Raw genomic sequence first — 13326 nt, forward strand, 5'->3', positions numbered from 1 at the left:
CACTATACAAAATACACTATTTACAGATTGAGACGATCCGGCTGCTGCCGGAGGCTCTGTGACCATTGTAGGATTGGCTCTTGGTCACTGGTTGGAGGAGTAGAGGGGGGACTGGCAGCAGGGGTCTGAGTGACCGGTGTGGTGCCACGCAGAGGGGTGGCTGAGGGGTCCAAGGTTGACGTGTAAGAGTCGTATTGGATTGGTGGGGGCCAGATTCATCCCCATGGCTGAAGTTGGCCCCTGGTGGTCAATGAGGTCCTGCGCACCCCATAGCTCCCTGGGGACGGGGATGTATGCCTGGTCGGTGTCGTCCTGGGTTGAAGGATGCTGTGGAATGGTGGGTGCTTCTGCTGGTGCCAGGCACCTGGTTGAGACGGTGTCCTCCCTGCCACTGCCGGACCTAACATAGTTGTAGTTGTGATTCGCATGTAGGAGGAAAACTTGATCAACCAGGAGTTTGGCCTTGTGTGCCCACACGTGCTTACGCAGGAGCACCGGTCCCAGGGACGCAAGCCATGCTGGGAGGGACATTCCAGTCGCTGACTTCCTGGGGAATGAGAACAGATGTTCACATGAGGGGACTTGTTGGTAGCAGAACACAGAAGTGACTTAATGGCATGGAGTGCCTCGGGCAGGGCATCCTGCCAGTATTCAACAGACCACCCTTTTTAATTTGAGTGCCAGGAAGACTGCCCTCCAGACCACCGCATTTTCATGTTCCACCTGCCCATTGCCTCTCGGGTTATAACTAGTCGTGCTGCTAGTCATGATGCCCCTCACCAGCTGGTACTGGCGCAGCTCGTCACTCATAAAACTAGAGCACCAGTCACTGTGGATGAAAGCGGGGTAGCCAAACATGGTGAAGATCTGCTCCAGGGCCCTAATGATGGTGGCCGTGGAGGTGTCCAGGCAAGGAAAAGTGAAAGGGAAGCGTGAGTACTCATCCACTACCGTGAGGAAGTAGACGTTTCAGTTCATGGAAGGCAGGGGCCCTTTAAAATCCATGCCGAGACACTTGAAGGGCCGAGTGGCCTTTACGACATGGGCCTGGGGCGGGTGGAAGAAATGGGGTTTACACTCCACGCAGACCTGGCATATCCCTGACGTCTCTGATGGTATACGGTAGGTTCCGGGACTTAATAAAGTGATACAACCTGATGACACCCGGATGCCAGAGGGACTTATGCAGTGCTTGCAGCCTGTCGTCGTGCATAGTCGCACAGGTCCGAGAGAGGGCATCGGAGAAGTCGTTAAACTTACCTGGGCGGTACTGGATGTCGTAGCTGTAGGTTGCCAGCTTGAATCTCCAGCACAAGATCTTGTCGTTCTTGATCTTGCTCTTGTGGGCGGTGTTAAACATAAATGCCACGACCACTGGTCGGTGAGGAGGGTGAATCTCCTGCCGGCCAGAAAGTGGTGCCAGAGGTGGACTGCTTCCACAATCCCCTGGGCCTCTTTTTCAATGGTGGAATTCCCTAGCTTGGAGCCATGGAGGGTTGAGAGTAGAGGCAAAGGCTACCTTAGAGGCATCGCTCTCCACCTGGAAGGGGGAGTCCTCATCCAAGGCCTGCGATATACTGCCTGATGTACATGAAGGCTGCCTGCACCTCGGATGGGAGGGGAAAAGTTGTAGCTTGGGCCAGTGGGCGGTCCTTGTCCGAAAAGCAAGGAACCCACTGCAAGTAATAGGCACCTGCAGAGGGCCTTCAGCGTGGGGAGAGGAGGTAGCTCCATTAATGGACGCATCCTCTCTGGATCTGGGCAGATGACCCCATGGGCCATGATGTACCCCAGAATGGCGAGGCGGGTGGTGCTGAACACACACTTCTCCTTGCTGTGTGAGGTTCAGCACCCCGGCCGTTTGGAGGAATTTATCCAGATTGGCATCGTGGTCCTGCTGGTCACGGCTGCAGATAGTGATGTTATCCAGATACAGGAATGTCGCCTTCAGCCTGTGCCGGTCTACCATGCGATCCATCTCCCGCTGGAAAACGGAGACCCTGTCGTGACCCCAAAAGGAACTCGGCGGAACTGGTACTCCCTGCGCTCAGGAGTTTTTCCATGGCAGCCGTGGAAAAAAGTCTTTTTGTGGATTAAATTGTGGTGCGCTGTTAGACAGAAACAGACACACAGGTAAAGACTGTATAACAGGCTTTAATCCACAAAGACTTCCCCAGAGCCAGGCTGGTTGTAGCTGCAATAACTCTGAGAGAGAATTCGGAGGCCAGCGCAGGCTTATATCCCGGTGGGTGATTGATACCCGACCGGGTGGGGCTTGATCCATTCAGATTGACTGATTGACAGCTGGCCAGGTGTAGTCCTGTCCCCCTTAAACTCCTGCAGGTACAGAGGTTGCCCCCTGCAGTAAGCGAGTGGTATATGCCTGCAGGTACAGAGGTTTCCCCCTGCAGTAGGCCATCAGTGTACCACCACAGGAGTTGAGGCAACGCAAGGACAGGTTTTTCTTATTCTTATGTATAGGGTGGCACAGTTGGTGTAGCGGTTAGCACCACTCCTTTATAGTGCCAGCGATCAGGACCAGGATTCAAATCCTCCACCGTCTGCAATGAGTTTGGACATTCTCTCCATGTCTATGTGGGTTTCCTCTGGGTGCTCCAGTTTTCTCCCACCATTCAAAACATACATTAATTGGGTTTAAATTGGGTGGCACAAACTCGTGGGCTGAAATGGCCTGTTACCATGCTGTATGTCTTAAAAAAAATTAATTGCTCTTAAATAGACAATGGGAATGGTAGCCAAGGCAGAGACATGCTCCTCTTGGATAATGTGGATAGTCAGGGAAACCTCTCCCTGACTACTTCATCTGCAAGAAGCACACCAAACTGCAGCATCTGGCAGACCGTGTTAGGAAATTGGAGCTGGAGTTAGATTAGGCTGAGCGGGTGGTAGACAGGAGTTACAACAGAAATGCAATTATAAATAGAAGGCAGGAGGAAGGTAGCTGGGTAGCAGTCAGGAGAGGGAAAGGGGACAGGCAGGCAGTGCAGGGTATTCCTGTGGCCATTCCACTCAGCAGTAAGTATACACCCTTGGGTATTGTGGAATGCACCAGATGTGATCAGAGAGCATAGAGGAAAGGAACCATTAAGGAGAAGTGATAATAATATGACTGAGTTCAATTTGAGATTTAACAAGGAGAACATAAAGTCAGAAATGTCAGTGGAATGAAGGGGATTATAGTGGTATGAGAGAGGAACTGGGCCAAGTAAATTGGAAGGGGCCACTAGTTGGTAAGATGGCAGACCAGCATAGATGGAGATTTTGCAAGAAATGGGGAGGGACATGATAAATATAAACCAAAAAGGAGGAAATATCTGAATGGAAAGGTGTCACAACTGTGGCTGATGGGGAAAGTTAAAGCCATTGTGAAAGCAAAAGAGAGGGCATAAAAGGAAACAAAAATTAGTGGTAAGATAGAGATTGGGAATTCTTTTTTTACAGAAGGTAACAATAAAACGTAAAGAGGAAAAAGGTGAAGTATGAATGTAAATAATATCAAAGCGGATACCAAAACCTTCTTTAAGTATATAAAAAGTAAAAGATTGGTGTGATTCGATATCGAACCACAAGAAAAGGTGCTGGAGAAATAATAATGGGAGACCAAGAGATGGCAGAGGAGGTAAATGAGCATTTTGCATTAGTCTTCACTGTGGAAGACATTAGCCATGCCGGATATTGAAGGGTACCAGGGAGTTACTATTTCAAGGGTGCTCAGAAAGCTGAATGGTCTCAGGGTAGATACATCTCCTGGACCAGGTGGATTGCATCTCAGGTCCTGAAAGAGGTAGTAGTAGAGATTGTGGAGGCATTGATCTTTCAGGAATCAAACAATTCTGACCTAGTTCCGGAGAACTGGAAAATTGCAAATGTCACCCCACGTTTCAATAGGGAGGGAGGCAGCTGAAAGGAACTTATAGCCTGATGTCAGTGGTTGGGAAGATGGTGGACTCTATTGTCAAAGATGAGGTAATGGAGTATTTGGAGGCACATGACAAGAGAGGCCAAAGCCAGCATGGTTTCCTGAAGGGAAATTCTTCTTTGACAAACTTATTCATATCTTCGCTGGATAAGGGAGATGCAGTGGATGTTGTGTATTTGGATTTTCAGAAGGTCTTTGATAAGCACATGAGGCTACTTTACAAGATAAAAGCCCACGGTGTAACAGGTCACATACCAGCGTGGATATAGCATTGGCTGATGTGCAGGAAGCAGAGAGTTGGAATATTCTGATTGGCTGCCAGTTGCTAGGGGTGTTCCACAGGTGTCAGTGTTGAGGCCACTTCTTCTTATGTTGTATATTCATGATTTGGATTATGGAATGAAAGAGTTTATGGTCAAATTTGCAGTTGATGCAAAGATAGGTGGAGAAGCAGGTAGTGTAGAGGAAACAGGGAGGATTCAGGAGGACTGAGACAGATTAGGAGAATGGGCAGAGAGGTGGTAAATGAAATATAATGTAGGAAAGTATACGGTCATGCACTTTGGCAGAAAAAAATAAAAATTCCCGTTACCTGGAATTCAAGCAACTGCCAGCCTCAAACAACTGGCAAAAAAAATTGTCCCCTCGATTAATTCACCAATCTACACAACGTGCAATCTCAAGCAACCGGAAAATTCATTTATCTGGCTCTACCAATCCCCATAGGTGGCGGATCCCAGTGGTTTTACTGTATATTTTAATAGGGTGTGACACCATAACTCGAGAGGCTAAGACTGAGTCACTGATCTACAGGCTTTTATTCACAATGGACAGGGACCTCACCCTGTGCCGTGACCCGGGCTTTCTGGGGAAGGGTCAGGGCATTAGAGGCTTTATACAAGGTCAAAAGAGGGAGGGGCCATAGGTACAGTCACAAGATGGGGCGGAGCCAGGTAATCAGGTATACAATACAGTTCAGCAGTTCACCACAGGGTGAAAATTTAAAATATCCTGATACAAAGGGACGTGGAAGTCCTCATGCAGGAGAGCTTAAAGGCAAATCTGTATGTTGAGACAATGATGAAGAAGGCAAATGCAATGTTGGTGTCATTTCCAGAGGAAATCCTCACAAGGATTACTGTTTTGCACTCCTCGTTTCAGAAAATATGTGGATTACTTGAGTGAAGATGAATATCTTTCCTAGAATATAATACCTTTTCAATTTTTTTGTACCAATAATGTTTTTTTCAGGATTTAAATAAAAATGTAAGAAGATTTAATTGGAGGGATAAAATGCCTTGGATGGCATTGGAAAAATTAACATGGAAATTTGATCAAGGGGGACTTCGATTGCCTAATTTTAAAAGTTATTATAAAGCAGCTCAACTTAGATTTTTGTCCTCTTGTTATCAGACCGATTAAAAGATCGCATGGGTGCAAATTGAAATGAGTAAAATAGGAGAAATTAATTCTAAACACATTTTATAATGGCACGAAGGGTTATTAAAAGGAAAACTTGATCCATCAGTTTTGAAGCCATATACTTAAAAATATGGAATGGAGAACATGTAGAAAGAGGAATAAAGAATTATCAGTTGGCTAAAATCAAAATCCTTTCATTCCTTTTATGGTTAATAATCGTTATTTTGATATTTGGTATAATTGTGGAATAAAAAAATAAGGCCTTGTTTTTTGGGATCTGGTTTTTTGACTTTTGACCAATTGAAAGATAAGTATAATATACCACATAATACTATTTTTTCTTATTATCAACTTAAATCATATTTAAAAAGAAAATTAGGGAGGAATTTTAAATTGTCAGAACAAAGTTCTTTTAAATATATAATAATGGATATGTTTACTGAAAGATTTATTACTAATATGTATATCAAATTTGGCAGAGGTCGACAGCATCGAGTCCACGCTGCTGAAGATCCAGCTGCGCTGGATGGGTCACGTCTCCAGAATGGAGGACCATCGCCTTCCCAAGATCATGTTATATGGCGAGCTCTCCACTGGCCACCGTGACAGAGGTGCACCAAAGAAAAGGTACAAGGACTGCCTAAAGAAATCTCTTGGTGCCTGCCACATTGACCACCGCCAGTGGGCTGATAATGCCTCAAACCGGGCATCTTGGCGCCTCACAGTTTGGCGGGCAGCAACCTCCTTTGAAGAAGACCGCAGAGCCCACCTCACTGACAAAAGGCAAAGGAGGAAAAACCCAACACCCAACCCCAACCAACCAATTTTCCCCTGCAACCGCTGCAATCGTGTCTGCCTGTCCCGCATCGGACTTGTCAGCCACAAACGAGCCTGCAGCTGACGTGGACTTTTTTACCCCCTCCATAAATCTTCGTCCGCGAAGCCAAGCCAAAGAGAGATATCAAATTACAAAAGACAATGCAGAAAAAGGATTCATTTAAATCTAAACCTAGATGGGAAAAAGATTTCAATATACAGATTCAAGTCGATGTAGGATCAAAATTGTGCTATGAAAGTGTAACTAATACAATTAATGTCAGATATCAAATGGTACAATTTAAGATTTTACATCAGTTATATTATACTCCATATAAATTTCATTGGAATGGTTCTGATCAATGTTTTAGATGTAATAAAGAAGTAGGATCTTTCCTGCATGCAGTCTGGCCATGTGAAAAGGTAGATAAGTTCTGGAAGTATTTAATTGAGAGAAGTTTTGAAGGTGCAAATTTTGAAGGATCCTAGAGTATTTCTATTGGGAGATATTTCCCAATTAAAGTTCGATATTTATCAAAAAGAAGTTTTTTGGTGTAGCAATAGCCATAGCAAAGAAATCTGTAACATGGAAATCTGGTGATATTGTGGCATTGAATAAATGGCGAATGGAATTAATAAATTGTATACCATTAGAGAGAATAATGTATAATTTACAAAATCAACCAGAAAAATTTGCTAAGATTTAGAAACCCTACTTGGATTTTATTGCTATGACTTTAGCTGCAGCGTCCGCCACTCCTTCATCCAACCCACCCTAATTAGTTATGGTTTAAGACTTATGTAAATTGAAATTAATTAATTATAAGATATATGTTTATTAGACAGGCTTTTTCTTTTCTTTCTTTTTTTACTACTTTTTTGTGGGGGAGGCAGATGGTTGTGTCGCAATTTTATAATTTTTTGTTATGGATAAACACTGTATATGTTTTGACACAAATGGAAAATAAAATTTTTTAAAAAGAAAATATATTGGAGGTCATTCAAAGTGGGTTCACTTGGATGATGCCGGGAATGAAAGGGAACAGTTCTTGACCTTTATTATTTGGAATTTAGGAGAATGAGGAAGGATCTCATTGAAACTTTTCGAATGTTGAAAGGCACAATCAGAGTAGATGTAGAAAGGCTGTTTCCCAAGGTGGCAGTGTCTAGAATTGAAAGGTATTTGCTTAGAACAGAGATGTGTAGGAATTTCTTTAGCCAAAGAGTGGTAAATCTGTTAAATTTGTTGCCACAGGCGGTCATTGGGTGTATTTAAGGCAGAGATTGATAGGTTCTTGATTAGCCAGGGCATCAAAGGTTCTGGGGAGAAGGCCAGGCAATGGGGCTGAATGGGAAAATGGATCACCTTATGACTAAATGATGGAGCAGTCCTGATGGGCTGAATAGCCTATTTCTCCTCCTGTCTTACGGACTTAAAACTGTGTGAATCTTCAGAATTTTTTCCCTCAGAAAGTTATATTGAATATTAGCAAGGCTGAGATAATGTTTTGCAGATGAGTGAAAAGGATGGAGCTGAAAAACAATAATTTAATCAAGTTAAATCAATTTAATTAAGAGGCAATATGACCAACTCCTGTTCCTGTTACAAACATGTGGCAATATTCCAGCTTTTACACTGCTCTGATGCTCGTTAATACCACTAGATCACAATCACTAACTTCAAAACCTAACCGGGGCAGGCTGATTGGGGTGTGTGCCTTTAAGGAAATGGTCATCAGTTGGCACAATTAATCTTCAGCACAGGGCCTGCACTAAGTAGCTGTCATTATTCTTCTTGAAAAACATCAGGAGTTTGCAGAGGATCCATGATAACAGTCAGCTTTTGAGGATGAGGGACTGAGAGTGGAGTAATTCAATGATCCAGGTCAGTGCCAGACTTCCATGTAGCTACAACTATTCCTGCCTGACCAAGTACATGTGCTTTTGGAGTGTTTCAGGTTTGGCTCACAGTCAAAGGTACCAGAACAGAAAATGGTCATCTAGTTTTGTACCTGCCATTTACAGCATTAGGACTGGTCCATCTGACCCTTTGAGTTTGATCCACCAAGGTCATGATGCCACTTTCCATCATTATCCCCACATCCCTTTAATGTCCACAATGAATCAAGTTCACTCTTCCTTGTGGACTGAGGTCTGCCAAATGCTCTTAATTTGTGTTCCTTTGCTTTTCAAGCATCTCTGCCTTCTGTACCATTGCTTAGTATTTTTTTTTAACTTCTCTGGTGAAGATAGTTTAAACCCATATAACCATAAAACCATATAACCACTTACAGCACAGAACAGGCCAGTTCAGCCCTACTAGTCCATGCCGTAACAAATCCCCACCATCCTAGTCCCACTGACCAGCACCTGGTCCATACCCCTCCAGTCCTCTCCTATCCATGTAACTATCCAGTCTTCCCTTAAATGTAACCAATGATCCTGCCTCGACCACGTCTGTCAGAAGCTCATTCCACATCCCTACCACCCTTTGCGTAAAGAAATTTCCCCTCATGTTCCCCTTATAATTTTCCCCCTTCAATCTTAAACCATGCCCTCTAGTTTGAATCTCCCCCACTCTTAATTGAAAAAGCCTATCCACGTTTACTCTGTCTGTCCCTTTTAAAATCTTAAGCACCTCTATCAAGTCCCCTCTCAATCTTCTATGCTCCAGAGAAAAAAGCCCCAGTCTGCACAACCTTTCCCTGTAACTCAAACCTTGAAATCCTGTCAACATTCTCGTGAACCTTCTCTCCACTCTCTCTATTTTGTTTATATCTTTCCTATAATTTGATGACCAAAACTGTACACAGTACTCCAAATTTGGCCTCACCAATGCCTTGTACAATTTCATCATAACCTCCCTACTCTTGAATTCAATACTCCGATTTATGAAGGCCAACATTCCAAATGCCTTCTTCACCACACCATCTACCTGAGTATCAGCCTTGAGGGTACTATTTACCACAACTCCTAAATCCCTTTGTTGCTCTGCACATCTCAATAGCCTATCATTTAATGCATATGACCTATTTACATTTGCCTTTCCAAAACGTAACCCTTATAAACAACTCTCTGAGAATATTGGGACTGGGACTGTCTGGGTACAAACCTCCCAAGTTCCACCTTGAGAACTGATCCCAGGAGGCTCAAACCCTCCATTTCTCCAAACACACATCTTACTGTTGACTAAGATCTGAACACACCACCTTTAGGAGGTGCTCATTTTTCAGCTCAAGGAATCTGCCTGGGAAATTACCATACCATGGACTACTTTGTCACAGAAGGTGGATATTTTGTCCTTCAGGACTATGATAACAGAAATATTCAAAGTATTCAAAATGAATAAATTACAGGCTATTTAAATGAAATTTACAATTTAAGAAAACCTTCCAAGAATAAAGAGATTTTAAAACACTTCATAAAGCTTCTAAACATTTCAAAACATATTAAAATGCTAAGTTAATAAACTGTGAAATTTATAAAAAACTATTGGAAAATTTTAAAAGAACATTTAAAATTAATCACCTATTTGTGAGTCTTGTAAAATTGTCAAGCTCTTCGCTGAACCTCTCATGGACCTTCCACTCAGATCAAGGGAATACTCCTCATGCTACATCAGACCTAACCACTCCATGAGTATTCAGTCCAACAAGAAAGCCTGTAGTTGCTGGGGTTGAGTGGAACACATAATACATACCTGATGAAGGGCTCAGGCCAAAACATTGGTTACCCTTTATTTCCTATGGATTCTGGGTGACCTGCTGAGTTTCTCCAGCCATGAGTACCTCTGCTGAGCTCCATGTGGAGGTCTTTGGCAGAGTACCCAGCCAAAAGATCTCCAACAGTTTTTCAATGAAAAGAGCTACAAAATTGAACAACATGCAATTATCACTTTGATTTTCCACATTTAACACTCTTGTAACCTACCTAGGATCCTGGTTTATAGTTGGGAACATACAAATTCCTCTGCAGTACAACTTGTAGCATCTTTGTGTTCCCAGGAGTTCAAAGTTCAGAGTTTGGTCAAATGTCCCACATACCACTGAACTAAAGCATACTTGCAAAGTGACCTCCTCACCAGGTTGCACAATCCAGTGGTAAGGGAGGACTCTGTGGGAAAGATGAGAAGAACAGATTCACAACAGGACAAATGAACAAAAATAGGACTTATGGGTCAATGGTTGTGCCACTAGATGGAAAGCAAAAGGTATTTTTTATTTGCAGGTCAACAGATGAGGGAAAAAAGGTCAAGTGTCTTTTAATTTCTGTATAAGGAGTACAAAGTAACCTCCCACTGGGGAATATAATTATGTGCTTCATTCGGTTTGTGAATCAAGGATGGAGGAAAGCCATGTGACCCAGGAAAACTCATCCCTCTGTTACTCCTAACTATTCCAACTGAGCATTCGACTCAACCACTCCGACAGTCGAAAATTTCCTGTTGTGCCTGTTGGTTCGAGTAGAGAAATTTTGTTTCATCTTCAAATTTATCGTCATGTTTCCAACTGAACACAATGTCTGAGATGCTTTGAGTAATCTTGTTTACATGAGTTCTGCTTACCTTCCTTCTCTAATTTCCCTTGATATATTGGTACTGAGCTGCCTGCATGGACCATTCCATTCAACAGGGCGATGGAGCTTCCAGGTTCTGACAAGGTCATGCCAACGCAATGATGCATGATATATTGGGAAGATATATGACCTGAAGGGTGACTGCTGGTGGTGATACTCACATCACTCAAAGTGTTGAAAGTGCAGTATTGACTGAGATCATTGGTTCATCCTGGAATATATTTTAATTCCAAGCTGGTTCGTGTTTTGGGAAGAGATTAGGCATTGAACATGGCCACACAAAAGCAAGTAACATATACTGCCAACTCCCATTTGGTGGTGAAGTTTGGTGAAGGAGGAGTGAGAATCAGATTAACTTTATCTTTGATGGTCTCAGAAAAAGACTACCTCAAGACACGCTGGTGACAGCCAGGCAAGCAATAGAAAAATGTACAGTTTTATACATGGTTAAGGAGGTGATGCAGGAGGGAGAGATTCAGATATATGGATCATTGGGGTCTCTTCTAGAGGAGACATAAGAGGGAGGGCTTGCACCTGAACTGGATGGAGTCCAATATCCACATGGAGGCATTTGCTAGTGTTACGGGAGCAGTGGGAACCATAGTAGCAAGTGGAGGAGTTGAGGGAATGGTAGATGGTGTGGTATAAAAGTCTTAAAGAAAAGCCAGAAAGAAATAGGTTAGTGAACATGGTGAGATTGATGGGCTGGTCCATAGCTCTGATAGCTCAGTGATTAGAGCACTGGTCTTCTAAACCAGTAAGTTCAATCCCTGCAGGGGCCTCACTTCTGTGAGCAGCAGTGGACAAAGTGATGACTCTTTGTCTTCATTACCATACACAAAGTTAAAGAATTTCAAGTACATTACATTCTAATTGTAATATTATGTAACAATAATGGAACCTTTACCATTTATTTCAGTCCAAACAGTATTGTAAGTGAGGTAGATGAACTTGGAGCATGAATTGGTTCTTGGAATTATGATGATGTGGTCATTTGAGAGACATGGCAGCAAGAGGGACAGGATTGGTACCTCAATGGTCCTGAGTTTTGAGGTTTTCATGTAGATGAGATAGAAAGGGGTGGGGAGTTGCATTGCTAATCAGAAAGAATGCCATGGCTGCACTCATGTAGGACCTACAAGTGAGCTCATCCACTGATGCAGTGTAGGCAGAGATCAGAAATATAAAAAGTGCAATCACTTTTAATTGTGTTATGCTATCGGCCTTGCGATAACCAGAGAGAGAGAGAGAGAGAGAGCTATGCAGACAAATTATAGAGAGATTCAAAAGCAACATGATTGTTGTAGCGGGAGAGTTACATTTTCACAATATTACAACCATAGAACCACAGAGCATTACAGCACAGAAAACAAGCCCTTTGGCATTTCTAGTCTGTTCTGAACTGCTTCATACCTGACCTGCATCTAGCCCATAGTCTTCCTTACCTTTCCCATCCATGCACTTGTCTAAATTTTACTTAAAAGAGAGCCCACATTCACCATTTCAGCTGGCAGCTTGTCCTACACTCTCACTACTCTCTATGGGAGACATTCCCTCTCATGTTGCCCTAAAATCCTTCCATTCACCGCTAACCTACATCCTCTGGTTTGTATCTCACTGTCCCTCAGTGATAAAGCCTACTTATATTTACTCTATCTGTGTACCTCATAATTTTAAATACCTCTATCAAGTTTAGTTCAGTTTATTTATTTATCTATATAGCACATTTAAAACAACTCACATTGACCAAAGTGCTGTACAGATCAAAAAGACATCTCAACAAGGCAACTATTTAAAGTACAGAACAAAATGAATACAAGAGGTTAGAACACAAGGTAACAATCAGGTGCATGAGGAGGGCTCAAAAGGGCTGACAGCTGGTGTAGTGGTTAGCTCAGCTTTTTCAGCTCCAGCAATCAGGACCAGGCTTCAAATCCCACGCTGTCTGGAAGGAGTTTGTACATTCTCCCCATGTCTGCGTGGGTGTTCTCAGGGGGCTCCGGTTTCCTCCCACTTTTCAAAATGTATCAGGGGTGTGGGTTAATTTGGCGGCACAGACTCAAGGCCGAAATCGACTGTGACTGTGCTGTATGTCTATTTTTAAACAAATTATAAATCTCCCCTCATTCTTCTATACTGCAGGGAATAAAGGTCTAACATTTAACTTTTCCTTGTGACTCAATTCCTGAAGTCCAGGCAGCATCCTGGTCAATCTTCTCTGCACTCTTTCAATTTTAAGTGACCAAGGACTGTAGAAGACTGGCTCAAGTGGTACCAGATATTGGAACTGGGAGGTGAGATGGTGCTGAGGGCGCTGATGGTTTGGATTGGATGTTTGGTGGCTATGGGGCCTGCAGCTGTGCTGGAGAGTGAATCCACTGACACTCAGTTATTCTGAGGAGACTCTCTTTCGCTTCTCTTTCTCTGACTGTAAGAGGCACCTTGAGCAGTTTCTGTTAATGGTGAATCTGCCTGCCTTAAGGCAGACAAAAGCATATTCCATGCAATATAGCACTGTTTTTTATTACAAGGCAATTAAAGCAATTAAAGAATCTTGAATCGTGAGTTGTGAG

General features: G+C 43.1%; 1 protein-coding gene across 1 annotated transcript in view; it reads right to left on the reverse strand.

The window, feature by feature from the left end:
• Positions 1-13326, reverse strand: part of hydin (HYDIN axonemal central pair apparatus protein) — a 1560590-nt gene that overhangs the window by 410649 nt on the left and 1136615 nt on the right. The window contains exon 49 of the mRNA XM_069900939.1: positions 10109-10291. Coding sequence (XP_069757040.1) covers positions 10109-10291 — 183 coding nt within the window. The remainder of the gene's footprint in view (positions 1-10108; positions 10292-13326) is intronic.

The sequence above is a fragment of the Narcine bancroftii genome, chromosome 10 (assembly GCF_036971445.1).
Source record: "Narcine bancroftii isolate sNarBan1 chromosome 10, sNarBan1.hap1, whole genome shotgun sequence".
In the NCBI taxonomy this organism is placed as follows: Eukaryota; Metazoa; Chordata; class Chondrichthyes; order Torpediniformes; family Narcinidae; genus Narcine; species Narcine bancroftii.